This window comes from Chrysochloris asiatica, unplaced genomic scaffold (assembly GCF_000296735.1).
Source record: "Chrysochloris asiatica unplaced genomic scaffold, ChrAsi1.0 scaffold00003, whole genome shotgun sequence".
Lineage (NCBI taxonomy): Eukaryota > Metazoa > Chordata > Mammalia > Afrosoricida > Chrysochloridae > Chrysochloris > Chrysochloris asiatica.
The window spans coordinates 30,301,186-30,323,362 of record NW_006408521.1 but is presented as its reverse complement, the minus strand read 5'-3'; the positions used below and the strand labels follow the sequence as shown (position 1 = coordinate 30,323,362).

General features: G+C 40.5%; 1 protein-coding gene across 2 annotated transcripts in view; it reads right to left on the bottom strand.

Annotated features, from left to right (window-relative positions):
• Positions 1-22,177, bottom strand: part of CNNM2 (cyclin M2) — a 202,168-nt gene that overhangs the window by 30,979 nt on the left and 149,012 nt on the right. For both annotated transcript variants that reach the window (XM_006831303.1, XM_006831304.1), the window contains exon 2: positions 3,582-3,725. In XM_006831303.1, the coding sequence (XP_006831366.1) occupies positions 3,582-3,725 (144 nt within the window). The remainder of the gene's footprint in view (positions 1-3,581; positions 3,726-22,177) is intronic.

Genomic DNA, 22,177 nt, shown 5'->3' with positions numbered 1-22,177 from the left:
TCCTACCCACCACCAAAAATAAAAAATGAAACGTTATTGATGGACAATGAAACTTGAGTTTCATGCAATTTTCACATGTCATAAAATATTATTTAATTTTTTTCCCCCAAATATTTGAAAATGTTAGAGGAAAAAAAACATTCTTAGCTCACAGGCTGGTGGACACTTGTGGGCTATAGTTTGCTGACCCCCTGGAAGTTGTCTAATACAAAACAATTTTTCAAGAATTTTTCTAGATCAAGAAGAAAATCACTGTAAGCTACAACTCCAAACGCTGGCTTCCTTCCAGGAGCCGTGAGTCAACCACTACATTACCATTTTCTGCTTACAGCAAAACAGATTGATTACTTGGTTTTCCTGGGGAGAAAGGGAGAGCAACTAATTTCCTGGTGCCTCAAATTCTTGTGAGAACTACACAGCAAAAATCAATACAAAGTTTAAAAACAATTTTCTAATGTCATCATCCCTGCTACCCTATGTAGATCAAAAACAATTTCAAAAATATGCTTGGAACCACAAGGTCAGCATCTGTAACTCAAGTTCATTTTAAATCAATTTGATAGAGGTTTAAAAGAAGTTAAATTAGCATTTACATAAAACTGAAGTGTAAGTAAACATAGCATCTCATGTACGCTTTAATTTTTTTTTTCCTTAGGATGAATACCACCCAACCCCTGGAGAAGCACACATAGAGACATACTTGTTAACTATCACCTGGAAGAAAGGATGAAAAGATCAAAAGGAATGTCAACACACAAAAATCTTCAGGTTTGTATTGTGGTGGTGGTGATTGTGTGCTGTTAAGTCGGTTCCGACTCATAGTGACCCTGTACAGGGTTTCCGAGGCTGTAAATCTTTATGGGAGCAGAAGGTCTATCTTTCTCCCATGGAGCAGCTGGTAGATTTGAACTGCTGACCTTATCATGTGGTTAGCAGCCTAGTTTGTAATCCACTATGCTTTCAGGGGGCTCCTTAATTCTTTGATGTCTATTTTATCCTTTTGGTAACTGGAGAGTAATCTGAAGACTCAAGTAGTCTTTTAAGGGTGCCTGGACAACATTCTCATTATAAAAGAAGAGACATAAAATTATTGTGCTTTGAACAAGGCAGGCTTTGTCCCCAGTCCACGGTCTATTTGTTGTTGTTATTAGCTACTTTCAGGTGGTTCTGACTAATAGCGACTCCATGCATAACAGAGGAGTCCTGGTGTGGTGATGTAGGATAAAGCAAGGTTGATTTGAACTGCACAGTCAGTTTGAACCGAAAGGTCAGTGGTTCAAACCCACTAGTCGCTCCTTGGAAACCCTATACAGGGTTGCCATGAGTCAGAACTGATCCGACTGCACTTAAGAATATGCCCAACAGAAGGGAACACTGCCTGGTCCTGCACCATCCTCACACTTGAGACCACCATCATCTTAACACTTGAGACCACTGCTGCTGCCACTGAGCCTCCCATTCCTCTCATTGGGTCTTCCTCTTTTCTTTTTTCTTATTTATATGGTGAATAGCGTTGATCGTATTCCTAATGTTGAACCATCCTTGCATCCCTGATATGAATCCCACTTGATCATGATGTATTATCTTTTTGATGTGTTGCTGGATTCTGTTGGCTAGGATTTTGTTGAGAATTTTTGCATCTATGTTCATGAGGGATATTGGTCTATAGTTTTCTTTCTTTGTGATGTCCCTACCTGGTTTTGGTATGAGGGTTATGCTTGCTTCATAAAATATATTAGGAAGTTTTCCATCCTCCTCTATCTTCTGAAATAATTTGAGTAGAATTGGTGACAGCTCTTCCCTGAATGTTTGGTAGAATTCACCAGTGAAGCCGTCTGGGCCTGGACTTTTTTTGGTTGGGAGTCTTTTGATGACCTGATCAATTTCTTCTTTTGTTATGGGTCTGTTCAGGTTTTCTACTTCACTGTGTTTAAGTTTAGGTAGGTCGTGTTTATCTAAAAATGTATCCATCTCTTCTAAGTTTTCAAATTTCTTCGAGTACAACTCTTCATAGTATTCTGTTATTATCCTTTTGATTTCCTTTGGTTCCATTGTGACATCACCCATGTGATTTCTAATGCGTGTTATTTGTGTCTTCTCCCTCTTTTCTTTTGTTAGGTTTGCCAATGGTCTGTCGATTTTGTTAATTCTTTCAAAGAACCAGGTTCTTGTCCTGTTGATTGTTTCTATGGATTTTCTGTTTTCTATCTCATTTATTTCTGCTCTAATCTTTATTATTTCTTTTCTTTTGGGGGTCTTCCTCTTTTCTTTGCTGACCTTCCACTTTACTAAGCATGATGTCCTCCTTCAGGGACTGGTCCCTCCTGATAATATGTCTCACATCTTGGCTTCTAAGGAGCATTCAGGCTGTACTTCTCCCAAAAGAGATTTGTTTGCTCTTCTGACTGTCCATGGTACTTTTAACTCCAACACCATAACTCAAATGCATCAATTCTTCTATGGTCTTCCTTATTCATCCAACTTTCACATATGTATGAGGCTGTTGAAAATACCATGGCTTGGGTCAGGAGCGCCTTAGTCCTCAAACTGACATCCTTGCTCTTCAACGTTTTAAAGAGGTTTTGTGCAGATACACCTAATGCAATATATCATTTGATTTCTTGACTGCTGCTTCCATGAGTGTTGATGGTGGATTCAAGAAAAATGAAGTCTTTGACAACTTACGATCTTTTTTCCATTTACCATGGTATTGTTAGAATGGTCCATTTCCCCCAAACAGAATCAGAGTCCAAATGCTCTTCTTCTCTTTACTCTCAGGGTCCCAAACATTTCAAGCCTTGTATTATCTTTGGCCCTATGAAAAGCTTGAGTCTTACATGTTAAGACTGAGGTTGAGGAAGATGGTTTAAGCTTCCTGGTCCATGGTACAGTTGTGCACTTTGATGAAACAGAATTCAGGTTCAAGCTAATTTCCTGAGCAAACAAGATACAGTCACTCACCTCACACTGCCCTGATCCAAGCTTCCTCCTCTGTCACCCAAACAGTGAATGCAGAGAACAGGAAAGCACGTTCTTATTATGAAGCCTACCCTTTCCTGACCCTTCACCCTAGTCAATCTGTCCATTTGCAAACCTCACTTCTACTCCTGACCCATGAGTTCTGGAACAAGGAAATTTAAACAGTTGTTATCAATTTAACAAATCTCACTCGCATTTTTAAGTACCTGAATTAGGAATGTAAGTAGAAACAGAAAATGTGAAAATAATTTACCTAGCTATACAAAATGACAATTTAGTAAAAAAACAATTTATTCATGTCAATAAGTTTGTCTGGTGGATATGGAACTGGCTTTTCTAGTCAAGTTAAATGACATGTAGATCATTGGTTAGAAGGAGCTAGCTTTTCAAGAAACACTGTCACTTGACACTGTGGGATCTGCCTCCTCTTTCCTGCTCTGATGAGTGGTTGGGATACACTGATGGCTTGTACTGTATCTGTCACAGCCTACACACACTGTGCCTAATTATAAACAGGCAGACAACAACCTGAGACATATCAGATGACTTACAAACAAACAAGCAAAGGTTTGAGAAAATTGCACTCAGACAATGTTACTCACTGTATAAATCTGTTTCATCTAGGATCTCAGATTTGATGATTTCTTCAATCACATCTTCCAATGTGACGATTCCCAGAACTTCGTAGAACGGGTCTCCTTCTCCCTCATTGTTTACCCGCTGCACAATAGCCAGGTGAGATTTACCTTCAAAGAAAAGAAAACATAGTTAAAGAAGAAAGTTTTTGAATGAAGTCTTATATACATGATTATGATTTTTATTTAAAAAAGCAGCAAACACAGATACCAAGTTATCAAAGTCTGAGTTTCTGCCTTTAAAAACAGTATGGAAATATCACAAATGGACATGCTTCATCTTCAACATACGCTGTATTGCATCACAGGCTTTTGCTTCCTTATGAAGTTGGACTCCCTCTGTAACCTTTCTAGCAACTGCCACTTTTGGAGAGCAGTTCTCAAAGTATGGTTCAGGGAAACCTAGGAAGTCCCCAAGACTCTTTCAGGAGGTCAGTGAAGTCAAACAGCTTTCATAACAATACTAACATGCTATTTGCCTTTTTTCACTGCGGGTTGATATTTGAACTGGTGCTGCAAATGCAATGTTGAGTAAAGCTGCTAGCAACTTTACCATAAATCAAGGCAGCTTCTCCTAACAATGTCCTCAATGACAAAGTTAGTAATTTTATTAAGTGTTGTCCCTTGAGTACATCTTTTAGTGCTCTGTGTGTTGAAATGGAAACCATAAAGTGCTTCTAGTACCATTCTGAAGTATGATAATTTTTTGGAAAAAAAGCACTTATGCAATGGTTCGAGTTACAAGCTGATCTAGTCACTTTTAAAACTGAACACCATTTTAATTTGAAAGAATGACTAGCAGATAAATTATGGTTATTAAGACTTGGAAACCTGGCAGATATTTTCTCAAAAATGAATGAAGTCAGCTCATCCCATCAAGGAAACAACTGGCAGCATTTGTTGCCAATGATAAAATTAGAGCTTTTAAGCACAAATTACAATTGTGGAAAACTTGAATCTGTCAACATTAGCTTCACAGGCTCTTAATAATTAAAGACTTCCCTGATGAAATAGGTGGTATTGAAAATGTGACTTTTTGATATTAAATAATGAAAATGTCAACATTTTGAAGATCTGAGTAACTCAGTGAACCAGTATTTTCCAAATGGCTATTTATTGCATCCTGTTATTAAATTATGTGTGAATAAATGGTCTTTTCAGAGTGCAAGACAGACCAGTGGATTTTTTTTAAAGAGAAGCTTTTCAGTTTGTAATAATTTTAGATTAATAGAATAGTTGCAAAGACACTAGACCCCTTAGATGTATATCATGGTAATGTAAAATGTCAACTATCAAAACTAACAAGTTGATATTTTTACATCACTAGTAGGATAAGCACTGGACTGGACAGCTAACCACAAGGCTGGTGGTTCAAACCCACTAGTATTGGTAGTGTATGGAGTTAAGCATTGGGCTGTTACGTGAGGTCAGCAGTTCAAGCCCACCAGTCACTCTGTGGAAGAAAGATGAGGCTTTCTGCTTCTGTAAAGATTTACTCTTGGAAACCGTCTGTAGGGCTATGAGGAGTCAGAACTGACTCTACGGCATACCGGAGTAAATAAACCCCAGACTTTCACTCTTTTCTCCATGAATGGTCTCTTTCTGTCCCAGGAGCCAATCCAGGACACCACACTGCATACAGCTACTGTGACTCCTTACTCTCCACCACCCTGTGACAGTTTCTCAACATTTCCTTGTATTTTTTTATCTTAACATGAAATCTTTCAGATTTAAGGAGTACTGGGCAGGTACTCTACAGAATGTCCCCAATTTGGGACTGTGACGTTTTCCTCATGACAAGACTAGGGCTATGAGTTTTCTAGCTATACCATTTCAAGGGGTACATGATAGCCACATGACATCATTGATGATGTTTATTTTTATCACATGGTTAGGGTAGAGTTTATCTTATTTCTCCTCCCTTAAGTTACTAAGTCCAGCCTAACCTCAAAGAAGATGGAAATTAAGCACTACCTTCTAGAAGGAGTATTTACATATGTTACTTGGAATTCTTCCATAATGGAAATTTCCAAATAATGGATTTTAAGGTAACACAGTACCAAAACTTTACTAGTATGGTTCCAGAGTCTACACTGTGACCTTTTTAGAAACTACAATTTGGTGGAATTTTCGTGTCCATGGTTGCCCAAAAAGGCTATTCAAATATTTCTCCCCTTTGCAAATACTTATCTGTTTAAGCCAGCTTTTCTCTATACTTCAAACTAGTGTACCTCACCAGATTGTCTGGAGAGGAAGGTATGTGAACCCAGCTGTCATCTATTATGCTAGATAACATATTTGCAAAAGGGTAAAATAATGATATTCTTAATTATTTCATTTTTGAAAATATAACTTTTTATTATAAAATGACACAATTTATGCTAATACATAATGGATTTATTATTATTTTATCGATAGGAGTTTATAAGTACATATGCTTTAAGGTTCCCAATTTTAATTTCAAACATAGTAAATAACAAAAGATACAATCCACTGAAACAAAAGTTCAAGGGTCCTCAATATTTTTTTTTGAGTTTAAAGGGATCCTGAGACACAAAGGTCCTGGTGTGGCACTGTATGATCAGCGCTGGACTGCAAGGTCGGTTTGAACTGCAAGTTCAGTGGTTCAGACTTACAAGCCGCTCCTTGGAAACCCTATACAAGGTCGCTATGGGTTGGAACCGACTCCACAACACTTCACAACAAGATAAAAGTGTTAAAGAGATGTTGCTGTAGGAAATGGCCAGAAGAGCAGGGGGTGAAGTCCAATAGTCCTGGACTTCTATTCTAGCAGTGTGCCCATGAGTAAACTACATAATGTTCCAGATCTCAGTCTCCTTGTCTCTAACCCAGTCCATAATAACTGCTACTGCCCAGGGTTGTTGTGTAGATCAGTGGTAATGTTGGTACCTAACCAAGAGTGTTTGGCATTCAGTGGGAGCTCAATATATGGTAACTTTGTTTGTTTCATTAATGCTTTTGCTAAGGCACCATTTAACTTATCACGTTTTTGTTGTTGTTGCTGTTATTAAGTGCCACTGAGTCGATTCCAACTTATAGGGTACTCTGTATAGGGTTTCTAAGGCTTTAAATCTTTGTGGGAGCACAAAGCCTCATCTTTCTCCTGAGAAGCAGTGGGTGGGCTCAAACCGCTGACCTTAGTGTTTGCAGTCCAGTGCTTATGCTACAGGGCCACCGTGCACATGGTCAGCAGGAAAAAAACCACTACATTAGCTGTACACAGTGATTAAAGATGAATTTCAATTTCAATATTAAGTGCATTAAACAAACTCCAATACTGTTTCTTCTCAATCTAAGGCCTGTGAAGCATCTGAAACATACCCATACATCATGATCAGGTAACTTTTCCATTATTTTTTTAACTAACAGAGTTTGTTGGTGGGGAGGATGGTCCTTTAAATAAAGTTCGCTTTAAACTTCAAATTGGGTGAATTCATGGAGACACAACCAGCCAGACGTTACTAGAGCTAGTCTCTGAGGTCCAGTTCTGATCAAGCTTTCAGCACTCACTTAGAAACCAGCTTTGGTTCTATAGGTTGATAGGCCCTTTCTTAACTCTGCAGTCTGAATCCACTTAGGTTCTGCCTCAGACCCCTGGACAGGCAACCATGTCTGGAACCCTAGACATTTAGATCATTAGACAATTAGGCATCCTAACAATTTTCATCCCGAGTCTACTCACGCTCAAAGAATGAAAATATTTTGAACAAATCAGACTTGGAGGGAGACTTATCAGCAATAGCTATAAACACTACAGCAGGTCAAGTCAATTCCAGCCCAGCCCGCGCAGCGCAGTCAAGTTCTCACATCTGCTTTCCCAAGGACTCAGCATAAGCGGTTAAAAATTCTTGGTGAATGCTGTCTGTCGAAAGTTAAATTCTTTTGCTATTCCCAGCTTGTGATCATTTAAAAGGAATTTTCCAAAGCAAGGTCTAATATTAGACTCAAAATGAAGTTTCCATTCCACTGAGGCGCTAGTCTCACCAAAGTAACTACCGCATAATCAGATTGTCTTGGAGCAATTCGTTTAAATGCAGATGGACATACTTGAAATACCAGCTCCATAGCACCAACTGATCTGACGGGAAAGGGCCTTACTCCAGGAGAAGTTATTCATGTGTATTAGGCTTCTTAGACTGAGAATTATTAAATATCTTTAGATAACGAATGCCTGTTTTCTTCAGAACTCACCTGTAGTCATTCGCACCCTCTGAGAAGCAGGTTCCTTTAGCATTGTAATTCTGGTGAGAGCCTGCCTGTTGGACTTTCTTCCCCATGCAAAGTGAGACAAGTAACATGCCGTACCCCTTTTGAAGAGCAGTGAGACAGTACACCTTTCTGGCTGACCCCACTACCAGGGGAGGGAGTCTAGTCCTCAGATCCCAACAAGGGATCAGTCCCAAGGAATAGGGAAACAATTCATCAATACAGAAATTTACAAACTGGGCTCAAATAGGGCCTTTCTTAACCTGAGCAGGAGGAATTTCATCAGATTGAAAAGAGACCAGCAACATTCAGAAAACTGGTAAGGAACTGAAGGACTCTTAACTTTCAAAGAGAAAAATAAAAACGTAATTATCAGAAGAATATGTAATTACAGGCATTAAATTAACATTAAGGCTTTTTAATAAACACATTAAATAAACGTGATGAACTGCATATGGAACACATAATTTGCTGTTACAATAAAGGCCCTCTCCAAGCCTTTCTTTCAAGAAAGCTGTCATGCAATATTCCTCTAGCTTTGGACTTTCCTGAAACAAACTTCTAGCGTATTTCTGCTTAGTTTAGTCCTAGAAATGGAAGTAAAATGAGCCAAAATACACCCGTTGGAAGGTTGGTGGTTCAAATCTAGCCAGTGTCTCCTTGAGAGAAAGACCTGGTGATCCACTTTCATAAAGACTGCAGCCTAGAACACACTTTTGGGCAACTTTACAATGTCACAGAGGGTTGCTGTGACTTGAAATGGAATCGATGAAACCAACAGAAAGAAGCAGCCAGGCCTAAAAGACCTGTTTCAGAATACAGATTATTCAGACTCTCCCTCAGTTCAAATCCAGCCTCAGACAGGCTGTTATGAAATGACAGCCTAGACGGGTCCTATTTCTAAGTGTTGTGTACGTAGGGGAGGGCACTTGTACAGATGGAGTTACAGGAACCATGTCTTCATTGAGAAAAGGGGTAAATAACTAAAATCACCTATAAAAGAAAAATTAGATTCACATTTCTGCCCCTGCTTACTGCCACTGCTTCCCAAATCAAAAGATGATTATTTGCTCTGGATTATTCTCCTTGGATTGAGAAAACCAGCCCAGAAACGGGGAGGGATTGTCCCATTGGCTTACTTTGGCCATACCACACTCCTAGGCTCACAGTGTGAATGACAGATACCATCTGAATTTTGATGAGCTTAATCAACAAGACAGTGATTAGGTTGACAACCGGGACCTATAACTACCTGATGAAATACAGACTCTGGTTATCAGGTAAGATTGATGTCAGTGAGGTGAAACAATAGATAGGTTTACTGAAATAGGTATGGAAGTAAGCCAAAAGGGTGGATGAAGTAGAGTGGAATCAGGAACAGTGGCACACTGCTGTGCTAATAAAAAAAAGTAAGATACAGTAGTCAAAAAGACCTAATAATGTACACACAAGCTAGCAGTCTGTGGGGTCCTAAATTGCCAAACAGCAGGAAGAAAACACAAGATTCAGTAATAACAAACTCTAGGCAACAGTTTATACTCCCCATACTGCTGTGTTGCAAAACTCCAGGGAACACCATTAGCATAGCACATGGTATATCTAATGGCTCCCCAGAAGGCGTGCCATGCTCTGAACTCCTTCCTAACCAACAATAGGGCAAGTGAAGCCATTTGTTACCTTTGTTTTTAAAGGACTTCTAGCTTATGTAACATAAAAACTACAGTAAAAACTCAAAAAGTAGGACTAAAATTAGTGATTAAAAAATAAATTCATTGTTAGGTGCTCCTGAGTTGTGTCCAAAGTGGCCTTACGTACAACAGAAGAAAACACGGGCCGGGCCTGCACCAGCCTCACAATGGCTGTTCAGTTTGAGCCCACTGTTGCTAAACTGTGTCAATCCATGTCATCGGGGGTCTTCTTTTTCGCTGACTCTCCAGGGACTATTTCCTCCGAATAACATGCCTGAAGTTTGAGAGATGAAGTCTTGTCATCCTCGTTTCTATAAATGCACTACAAATCAGAACTGAGGTCCCATACCTGGATCTAAACTCGATGAAGGATGTATTCTAATGGCCAGTCTTAAAATACCCCAAGGACATTGGTTTGCATATTAATAGTCAATATAGTTTAAATAACACACAAAATCCTGCAAAGATGATTTAAAGCCTCAGAAACCCATATACAGGGTTGCTTTGAGCATTTAAAAACAAACAACCACTATTAGCATTACAGTTAGCCTGACTTACAAAAAAAAAATCAAAACAAATTGATCAAATCAGGCAATCTATGTGAACATCATTTTAAATCTTAAAATGTGACATTAGATTGCCAACCATAAGATCGGTGGTTCAAACCCACCAAATGCTCCTCAGAAACTCTAGACAGGGTCGCTGTGAGTCAGCATCGACTCGACAACACTTAACAAGAAGTATCTGAAGACACATCATTTTCATCTATTCAGTCAATAAATATTTAAGGAATGCTCACAATGTGCTAGGCCCATAGCACAGGGGGACAAAACAGAATACTACCTCTCAAGGAAGGAGCTCTAGTAGCGTAGTGGTTACAAGTCGTACTGCCAACCTCAAGGTCAGCAGTTCAAAAGTACCAGCGGTTCTGCGGGAAAAAGATGAGGTGTTCTGCTCCCGTAAAGATTTAAAGCCTCGGAAACCCTGTGCAGGGTCGCAGTGAGTCGGAACCGACTCCATGGTACTTAACAACAACTTCTCAAGGGGCTTACATTCTAGGGGAAGACAGACATTCTAGGGATACAGATGATGAAAAGGCTCATCAGTTTGTGTTTAATGTACTGTGAAGAACAAAAAAGTAGGGGCAGGATTATATTTGTAATAGGATGGCAGAAGAAAGGCCTCCCTAATGTGGTGACATCAGAGCAAAACTGAAGGACCACAAGGAGTTCAACTATGCAGATATGGGCTGGGTGGATGTTCAGGTGGAGGAAACAGTAGAGAGAGAGGCCAGCACTGGAACAGAGTGAGCATGAAGGAAAGGAGGCAAGATGAGGTGGGGAGGGAGAATGCCAGGGCAGATCATGTCACCATTATGAAGACTTGAGCTTTTACTCTAAGACAGACAGTCACTGTCAAGTTCTGAGGAGAGTGATGTAATCTATGTATGACATGATTTGTAAAATGGTCACTCTGGTGTGCTGAGGAAAGGTTTGGCAGCAGGAAGAGCAGACGTAGGGAAACCAAGTTAGGGTTATTTCCGTCACCCAGATGAGAGCCAAGTGACTTGGACCAGATGATGATAATGGAAGCAATGAGAAGATTCCTGGATTCCGGATGTAAATTTCAGGTACAGTGAAAAGAATTTGCTGATGGACTGGATGTGGGATAGAAGAGAAAGTAAAGAATAAAAGAATGGAGTTAAGGTTTTTGTCCTTAAAAACAACTGGAAAAATATAGTTACCATGACTAAAGAGGACTGGGACAGGTACAAGTTGGAAGAGAGAAGTCAGCTCAGTTTTAGACAGGCTAAGTTTTAGAAGTTCCATCCTATGTAAAAAAATGCAGTTAGATACATGAATCCAGAATCTCAGGATGAAAGAGAGACATGTGAGCTACAGATTAAAAACGGAAGTTATTTGTCATTATCTGTGGTTGAGTCAGCCCCCAACTTATGGAAACCCATGCACAGTAAGATCAAACCATTGTGATCCATAGAGTTTTCAATAGCTGATTTTTTTAGAAACAGACCACCAGGACTTTCTTCCTAGTTTTTGTAGCCTGGAAGCTCCATGAAACCTGTTCAGCATCATAGCAACACACAAGCCTCCGCTGACAGCAGTGGCTGCACTTGGAGTACAATGTTACCATTAAACCAACACTGCTTCCATCAGTGTATGGATGGTAGCTATAGCAGAAACCTGAACCAATCGCCTAGGGAGTGGGTGTGAATAGAGCTGAGATCCAAGCACTATATTCAGAGACGTGCCAAGTTTTATACATTGAAAAGTTGAGATGTACCAAGATGAAGACTGAGAAGCAGTGGTAAGTAGGGTAAGCAGACAACAAAGAGAATGGTGCCCTGGAAGTCAAACCATTTCAAGACGCTGAGAGTGGCCAAAAGTATCAAAAGCAGTGCTAAGATCTTAAAAGATGAAGAACCTGAGGATTATAGTTTACCTGACATGCCCAAGGGCTCTGGAGTCTCTGTCTGGTGTGATTTCTACTTCTCGCTTCTAACGTGGAGACACAAACTGGCCTGCTATAACAAGGCAGCATTAACTAGAGAGAGAAGGCCTATATCATCGAGGCAGATGCGGTTTATCCAGAAAGGAACATCCTTCTCAAAATAACACTCCCTCTTCTTTTGAATCCCCGCTTCTGGAGATGACACCCATTACATTTCCAATCACCCAGGCATAAAACTCCGAAATCATTTTCTTTTCTCTCCCTCATTCCTCCCCACCCCACTTTTTAATGTAAGCATACACACACAGAGTACATAAAATACACAGCTTCTCATTTTTACATATGTATACTGCTGCAGAACTACTACCCAGATCCAGACAGACATTTCAATATCCTAAAAGATTCTCACATATCCTTTCATACGCAGTACCTGTAACCATACCCCAAACAAGTAGTCCCTGTTTTCACTACTATCACTAAAGACTAAGTTTTACTATCCTTGAAAATCCTGTAAGTGGGATCTTATACAGACAGCATGCTATTGTTAAATGCCATCATTGCTGGTTCCGACTCACAGTGACCCAGTATAAGATTTACCAAGGAGTGGCTGGTGGGTTTGGATCACCGACCTTGCAGTTAGCAGTCCAGTACTTATCTTACAGCACCACACCAGGACCCCAATACCTACTATAAACCAAGAATGTGTCTGAGAGATTCAGCTATGCTGTGTGAATCTTTTTTTTTTTTTCTATCACTGTGTAGTATTTCACTGTATGAATTCACCATAATTTATTCATTGTCCTGTTAATGGACATTAGACATATTCCAGTTTTAGGCTTTTATGAATACAGCTGTCTGAACATCTTGACAGCGTCTTTTCGAGAACAAACACACTATAATTTCTCTTGGGTATATTTCTAGGGACGGGATCACTAGGTCACAGGGTAGGTGAATATTTAGCTTTAGCAGATATTAAGCTTCCCAAAGCAGTTGTGCCAATTTATACTCCCACCTGAAACATTTGAGAGTTTCATTGTTAGAGAGTTCCAGTTGCTTCACATCTTGGCCAACCTGGTATTGTCACAGCCTTTTTTAATTTTAGCTCATCCTCTCATGTGCTTTCTCTCTCTTTCTCACTCTTAACCTCCAGAGAACTGCTAAACCCTATGATTTATGGCTCTGTTAGATGTCCTTCTTTGTATCACAGAACTATGTTTTCGGAACACGCAGTATACAGTTGTGCACGCTTTTCCAGCCAGATGCCTCTGTTCATATTGTTCCTTCTGTCTTCCACACCATTCTTCTCGCTAATCTTAATTCTCAGAACCCATGTTCTAACTCTTGATACATGATTTTCTACTTCATATTAAAATGAGCAGTTATCCATGCTTTAGCCTTCTTGTGAACAGAAACAGTGCCTTATTCACTTCTGAATTACATATACCATAGTTAAGTGTTTCACAAACATCTGAGTGGAATCATGAGCGGGAAAGAGAAGACAGACTATTTGGGTGTAATTGAAAAGTAAGAAGCATATACAAAGCCTTACTCATCGATCCCTTAAAGCTACGGGGATACAAAGCAGGTCTCCACTGGAGGCAAAGGGGAAAGGCGTTGTGAGGGAAAGCCAAGGTCCAGCAAAACAGAGTTAGGAAGTCACTCAAGTGAAAGTAACAGAAGGACTAGCAGGAGTGAGGCGGTACCAACTGATGACAGAGTGAGGAGAACAAGCAGCAGGGGAGAGTAACAGGGAGTGATAAGGGAAATGGCTTAGGAGGATAGGATAAGCAGAGTTCAGGCTCCAAAAGGAACATAGCCCTAACTACATGTGACCTCTTCTCTATGGCCTACTCTTCCCCAATGCCAAGCCCTTCTCTTTCTCATTGTGGTGAGCATACATATGTAACAAACACTTTGCTATCACAGTATTTTTTTACATGTTGAATTCACTGAAATAACTTCTATCACGTTGTACAGCCATCACTACTTCCATGTCTAACTTTTCCCATCATTCTTAACAGAAGCTCAGTGACCACCTTCTTTCCTTCTCCCTCCTACCCCTGGTAACCATGAACAGACTTTGGTCTTTATACATTTATTACATTTACCTGTTTTAAATATTTCACATAAGTGAGATCATATAATATTTGTTCTTTTATAATTATTTCCCTCAGCATAATGCTTTCTAAGTTCATCCAAAAGTTGTAGCATCTATCAAGTTTTCTTTTCTCTTTCTGGCATAGTAGTTCCACATCTTGTTTACCCATTCAACTGTTGATGGACATTTACATTGTTTCTACTTGGTGCTATTAGCAATAAATAGACTACCCAAGCCCCTCTCTTGGTTGACAAAAAGTCTCTACAGAGAGATCAAACAATGGTCTATATAATAATCATATAAACAATCATATTCTCTCAGGATGATTGAGTGGCAGTACACTCTCAGAATAAGAAAAGCAATTCTCCTACTATGCCAGGGGGTTTCAAAAAGTCCATAAAACAATTCCATTGTCTTTTTTTTAAGTGATTGTGAATTATGTGACAGTTTACATGAGACAACACCAGCTTTACATTCATCCTATTGTGTATCCTTTCATTGCCATGGTTACAATCTCCTCCATGCATCATCAAACAAAGGGTATACCCTGCAAGTTTTCCTCCTAGCCATCAGCACACAGCCCCTCTCCCTCCCTGAGTCCAGAGTCCCCAGCCTCTCCTTCTCTCATTGTCATCATCTCTGCCTCCATTTCTGGAGTCACTGCTTCTCTGGATAGAGTCCTGCACTCTTCTCTTCTCACTTGATGGTACCAAGAACCTCTGCTCCTGGACTGCTAAGTTAACCACACCCTCTCCTTTTGTTACAAAACATCTACCTTTACATTTCTGACCCTCACAGTTAGTCCTGACAGCAATTCTTCACTATTGTACCACAAAGAGTCCTATTCCCGTCTCTTTTCATCAGCCCCATCCCAACAGATTGGAAACCACTCAGTGGAGACTCTACCTTCCCCTGCCCCCTCTGGAACTCCCTCTTCAAAGCTTGTAAGTCAGTCACTTCTTGCTTTGTAGCCTCCCCCTCTCCCTATTTTGGGTAGCCAATGTCTCAGTTACCCATATCTGTCAATCCTGTATACCGAGAGGGTGGGAATGATGCTCATTGTAAAGATTAGTTCCCTCTTTTGAGCAATTACATCCCTAAATATAGATCAAGTTCATCAAATTGTAGCAGATTACTTTTTTTTCCCTCGTCTTTCTTCTTCTAGTCGGAGTTCTGATCATGCAGCTATTGAAGTCAGGACCAGTGGGGACTATCTGCAAGTATGGGTGTCCTTCAGTCCATTTTCCTTTGCCTTCAGTTTTCCACTTTTTGAAACCCCCTTGCATTTAGCGACATCCATAATATTATGTTCAGGTCTGGGCCTTGCATGTTACAGAGACAAAATAAAATGCAAAAAGAAAGAGAATCACACCAAGATGCTGAAAGATGTATAAACTATGCCACATGAGGTAAAATTAAATAAGCCAGAGATATTTAGCTAGAAGACAGGCATGGGCAAAGATGACAGTGGTCTTCAAATATCTGAAATAAACAACAATCATGCTTAGGAGCCATCAAGGCAAGAAAAGTCAGCCCTTTAGGATAAAGCCCAGACCAAGACTAAACTCAAAGGGAAGTCTACTTGTGAATGAAGTGGGGGGAAAGGCAGTAATGAAGACATGGGCTGGCTGTGACCATGTTTTTATAGACTCCTGCTGACCTTGAGATGAGACCAAGAAGAGAAGGACTGGTTGGTCCGAAGTTTGGGGAGACTTGGGAACTCCTGAGCCCCTGGACACCGATCTAGTTACTGGGGGCTAAAGCAGAGAGTGAAGCGTCCAGCTGATATGAAGTGGGCAAGATGCACAAGACGACCCAAATTTGCAGATAGTACACAGCTTGGAATGTTTGCTGGTCAGAACACAACTAGAGGAAGATAAAGAAATTTGATATGGGAAGCAAGTGAAAATTGCTACAATCTGATGAACTTGACCTTTGCTTATGGATGTAGCTGCTCAAAATACCAACGAAGAGGGACGGAATCTTCACATCAAGGATCAAGCCTATCCCCTCAGTATATAGGATTGATAGGTAGGGACAACTTAAACACTGGCTACCAAAAAGGGTAAGTGGCTGGATTACGAGTTTTCAAGCATGTGCTTAGTTTCAGACTGAGGGGGGTAAGGTAGAATCCCCACTGAATAGTTTTCCTCTTGTCTAGAAGGGTCTGGTGAAAGGGGATGGGGAGGCCAGGAATAGGATTCTTTGGATTCAACAGTGAGTAATTATTAGCATGACTAATTGTGATGCTCACAACTGTATAAGGATATAATACATAACAAATAGAGGGGAGTAGTTAATTTTACAATCCAGGAACAGAGGACTCTAGGAATATCAAGAGGAAAGAGCATGAACATGGGATCCTAACCATAGAAGCAGCAACACCAAAGATGGAGGCAGAAGTGATGGCATGGAGAGATAGAGCATCTGAGGACTCTAGACTCATGGAAAGAGAAAGCTTGTGTGCTGGTGGGCAGGAGGCTGGCTTGCAAAATGTGCCCTTTGGTTGTTTAAATGATTACATATATATTCCTGTGTGCTTTGTGTACATCAAAAAATAAAGAAAGAAGGGAATAGAGGCAAATACTGTTAACTGATGGTACACAGAGACTGAAATCATTGCAATGAAAACAAAATACGACTGGCTGAGTGCAAAACTGATGTTCTACTGTGTAAACAATCACACAATTCACAATAAAAGTTAAAAAAAAATTTTTTTTTAAGCCATCACATGGCTGTTGGGCTTTCTCACTCCAGCAACTTGTGACCTGCACACTTATAACCACAGACACAGAAGTTAAGATTTACAATGTATTTTGGGAGGACTCAGTTCAATCCATAACATTCTACATGTTGTTGTTGTTGCTAAATGCCTTCAAGTCTATTATAACCCATAGTGACCCTGTATAGGGTTTCCAAGGCTGTAAATCTTTATGGGAGCAGAAAGCCTCATCTTTCTCCCGTGGAACAGCTGGTAGTTTTGAATCGCTGACCCTGAGGTTAGCAGCCCAATTCATAACCACTACGCTACCAGAGCTCCTTAACAATAACATAATTGGCACCAAGCAAGTCCAAAGCCCAGAAGAAAAACTGACATTAGCTCTGAAGGCTTGAAAACAACCCTTTGTTCTTTGGGACCATTTGGGCAGTGTCTTGGCCCTGTAGACTTTGGGTGTTAGTTATGCCCTCTGGATTCTGGTTAGAGGACCCTTAGCCCTTGGTCCATTGGCACACAACTCTCCTTCCTTGGCTTTGGGCGGCCCATTCTCCTAGTCCATCTCCTAGGTGGTGATCTCACCTCTTCAGTCCTATAAACCCAATTCTTCTGCCCCTTGGGCATGGAAAGCCCTGTCCCTTCAGCTTTGGGTAGCAGCCTCAGCCCCCTGGCACTCATAAACAGCATCTCCACATCCAGACCTGAGTTGGTGAAGATCTGTCTCTTTGAAACCTAAGAGACCATGGCGCCCCTCCCACCTTTGAAATTGAGGCAGTCTTACCAACATTTCTGCTGATCTCCTAGTTAATCCAAGGACAAACCTTTTCTCTTTTTTTGGAGGACAGTGGCTATAGCTCCTTTGGCCTGTTTCCTGCCTGTAGAATTCCAAGAGACAGAGAGTGTTCTTTCCTTTTGTTCTTTCTCTGCCCTCTATTAAAGCTGATGGGATTTCTGCCATAGTAATTGATAAGATCCATCATCCACAGGCTTATTCTTTTTAACAAAAGACTGTGTAGCTATATCCTCAGTGAAAATTCTAGGACATATGTCCTTAGGTGGTACAACAAAATTTTCTTCAAGTTTTGTTTTCATTTTGTGTACCTCATTTTCAAGTCCGTATCTTTCCTCTTGCATTTTACTGTATATGGCAAGAAGAAGCCACATGACCTCCTTAAAATTCTAATTATAAATTTCCTCAGCTGAATATCCAAGTTCATCACAAGTTTTACCTTCCACCAAACATTTGAACACAATTCAGACAAGCTCTTTACCACTGCATCAAAAGCATCATTCTTCTGCACTATCCAATCACATGTTCACAATTCTTTCAAAGCCTCACCAGAAATGTATTTATTTCTAGTAACATTCTGTTGTGAGCTCCATATGTTTTCTCTAAGACAACACTTTCTCTTTAGCTCTCCTCACTTCCTTCTGAGCTCTCTTCACCAAAAGTGCCATTAACATCCCTAATTCTACCGATAGTCTCTTCAAGGTAATCTAGACTTTTATTATTAGGTACATTAAAACTTTTAACAGCCTCTAACCATTACTCAATTCAGAAACTGCTTCCACATTTTAAGTCATCAATTAGAACAAGTAACCTAAAATGTGGAACTTCTTATAACAGAAATACAAGTGGGTAGCTTTAACCAACATTTTCTCACAATTTAGGAGGCTAGTCCAATTCAGGGTGCTGGCTTTAGAGGAAGGCTTTCTCATTTTTTTTCTTAATGTTTTATTGTGAATTATGTGATAGTTTACGTGGGAGAATATTAGCTTTACATTCATCCTATCATATATCATTTCAATGCCATGGTTACAATCCCCTCCATGCATCAAGCCTGCCCCCTAGTCATCAGTACACAGCCCCTCTCCCTCTCTGGGTCTACAGTCCCCAGCCGCTCCATCTCTCCATGTCATTATCTGTCTGCCTCCATCTCTGCCATCACTGTTTCTCTGGGTAGGGTCCCGCACTCTGCTCTTCTCCCTTGATGGTCCCAGAGACCTCCGCTCCTAGACTGCAAAGTCAATCATTCCGCTCCTTTTGCTACAGAACGTCCACCGTTACATTTCCAACCCTAACAGTCAGTCCTGATAGCAATTATTCACTACTGTACCACAAGAGTCTTATCCCCATCTCCTTTCATCAGCCCCGCCCAGACAGATTGGATACTAGAGATTCTACCTCCACCTCCCTCCACACCCTCTGAATCTAGGCTCCCTCTTGAAAGCTTGTAAGCCAGTCACTTCTTGCTTTTGTAGTGCCTCCCCACCCCACATGTTGGGTAGCCAATGTCCAAGTTGCCCATCCCTGTCTATTGTGTATTATGGAGGGGATGGGAATGATCCTTGCTGTAAAGATTTCTTCTCTCTTTTGAGCTACTGCATCCATAGGTGTAGGTCAAGTTCATCTAATTGTATCAGATTACTCTTTTTTCCTTCCTGTTTCTTCTTCTAGTTGAGCTCTGATGGTCCAGTCATTGAAGACAGGTCAAGTGGGTATTACCTGCAAGTGTGGGCATTCTTATGCATATGCCCTCTCTTCTTATCAGCTGGACGCTTCACTCTCCGCTCTAGTCCTCTGTGGCTATGTCACTGACTCTGAGGCCAAGAGTCTCCAAGTCTTGCCACACTGCTGGCCAACCAGGTCTCCATCTGGATTCACGGAGTCTATTGAACGTGGTAGGGCTTAGCTCGCAGCTTCATTGCTGTTTTTCCCTCACTTCCTCTTATTGGTAATGAATGTGGTCACTAATCAGAGCGCATTCTGCTCGTGTATTCCCATTGAGTTTTTAGTCTTGAAAGGGGGTTACCCTGAGGGGACCCGACCACTTGCCTTGATTTCTCCTTCTCTGTTCTCTTTTGAGCTTCTGCTTCTGGGCAATCTTCAAGTAGCCTGACTCTGTCTTTCTCTGTTTCTGCTTGTTACCTTATGCTTAATCGTTTTCATATCTCAGAAGAGATTGACTCAAGATACACCCTCACACCAATCCTGTCTCATCAGTTGAAAAAAGATAACCCATTCCCAAATGAGACGAACACAGGCATGGAGGTTAGGATTTACAACACACACACATATTGGAGACACAGTTCAATCCCTAACACAGTATTATCACAACCCACGGCACTGCCCTGCCGAAGCCACAGCCATATCCACACCTGATTCTAGGAATTCCTTGGTCTGGACACTCACGTTATTCTCAATAGTCAGTAGGACCTTTCCCTAGCCTTCTCATACTCAAACTCAGTAGCTGCAAAGTTAAAATAAATACAGCCTGGATAACTAGCCACATAACACAAATACATAATGTCATTTTCTCACAGATTTTTAAATGCATGGATGAATTCTTATAGATGCCTTGCAGGTCTTCTGCTGACTAATACTGTAATATGAACTATAGTGGTCAACCGTACCTAGGACGATGCAATGCAATTTCATTTAGGGAGCTATAACCTAACTATTTCTGTACGATTTAAAACTAAAATGAAAACAGAAAAACAAACTTCATGTTTAGGAGAAAAAAAAGTGCTTATTTTACCTTACCATCCCCACCAGAGCTAAGTACATTTTTTCCAATTGAATTTTCCCACCATAAAATACAGCAGGAAAATGTGACACAGATCTTAAAATAGCCCTATGTAAACAATACATGAGTATATATATAGACACATATGCTGTATATAGAAATCACTGGGATTAAGTGCTGATAACTACTGCTATTTTAGGAGACAAAAACCCCTTTTTACCAAAAGTTTTACTACCAGAAATTTCAATGGTTTTAACGGTAAAAGTCTGACAAAACCTCCCTAGTAGGACCGCTCTCCTCTACTTCAGGCATGTGACCATCCATGCAGTCATCAGGACATCACCCCAGTGAGGCCTGAATTACCATGGCTACCAGGAGGTCTTCTGGGGTGGAATATGAAATGATGGTTTCCTAAAGACAAAATGTGAACTTGTTTGGTAAAAGCAGTTTATTTGATACTGACAATATTTCCTAGTAAGACCATTTTCTGGGTAATCAAAACCAAAAACTAAACCCACTACTACAGAGTCAATTCAGATTCACCAAGAGAGTACAACCGCTCCTTGGAGTTTCCAAGGTTGTAAATCTTTATGGCAGCAGAAAGCCTCATCTTCTACCACTGTGTGGCTGGTGGGTTTGAACTGCTGAACTTGTGGTTATCAGCACAATGCTTTACCCACTAACTCACCACAGTTCCTTATTTCCTGGATAGAACCCTGAATTCACTGATTAACTTAGTAGATATAATCCCTTTCAAAAAATAGTTCTGGCAAACATATACATCGAAAAGTAAAAAACACTTTCAGTTTCGGGTCCCAGGGTGCCCTGTTAAATGTTACAGACACACTGGTAAAGAAGCCTTGGTCCCCAGTGGTCGTAGAATGCAGTCAACGTAATTAATGTCATAGGATTGTATTGAAAGGGCTGTCTTTTATTTACTTATTATGAATCAAGTGACGGTTTATACAACAGATCATCAGTTCTACATTCAACTAATTATATAGTTTGTTTTTAAAAGAGTGTGTATACACACACACACACACCCATATATAATTTACACAACACAATTCAAAAAGAAGGAACAGCATTCCCGGTCTACTTTTATGAACCTTCCCATACCTACCACAGCCCCTTCAATATCTAACACATTGTAGATATTTAACTATTTGTTGAATCGAATCAAACAGGTCAGTAGTCTTAGCTGCATTTTACAAAAACACCAGGAAGCGTCCACTGCTGAGTTGATGCCCGCTCACAGCCTCCCTACAGGACAGACAATTGCTCCACACGGTTTACAAGACTAGAGGGGAGCAGACTGCTTCATCTTTTTCCTGCAGAATGACTGGTCTGAACTGTCAACCCTGCAGTTAGTAATTCAATACACTGCACCACCATGTCTCCTTAGGAAACAATTGAGTAGTTACAAGTCTTGTCTAAAACTAATGGCTAGTAATAGTTGTTATGTGCAGTAGAGTCAGTTCCAACTCAGAGTGACCCTGTATAGGGTTTCTGAGGAGTGGCTGGTGGCTTTGAACCACCAACCTTGGTGTTAGCAGTTGGGTGCTTACTCTACAGCACAACACCAGTATCCATTAGTGAATAACAGAGCCTGATAAAATAAACCAGGTCTTTTGATTTCTAATTTAACTGAGTTCAATTCAACTTATACATTTTCCATTAGGCAAACTTTCAAATATATATTGACTATATGGTGTGACGCTGTGGGTTAATGTGCTGGACTGCAAAGTCAGTTTGAATCACAAGGTCAGTGGTTCAAGCTTACCAGCTGCTCCTCAGAAACCCTATACAGGGTCGCTGTGGGTTAGAACTGACTCGAT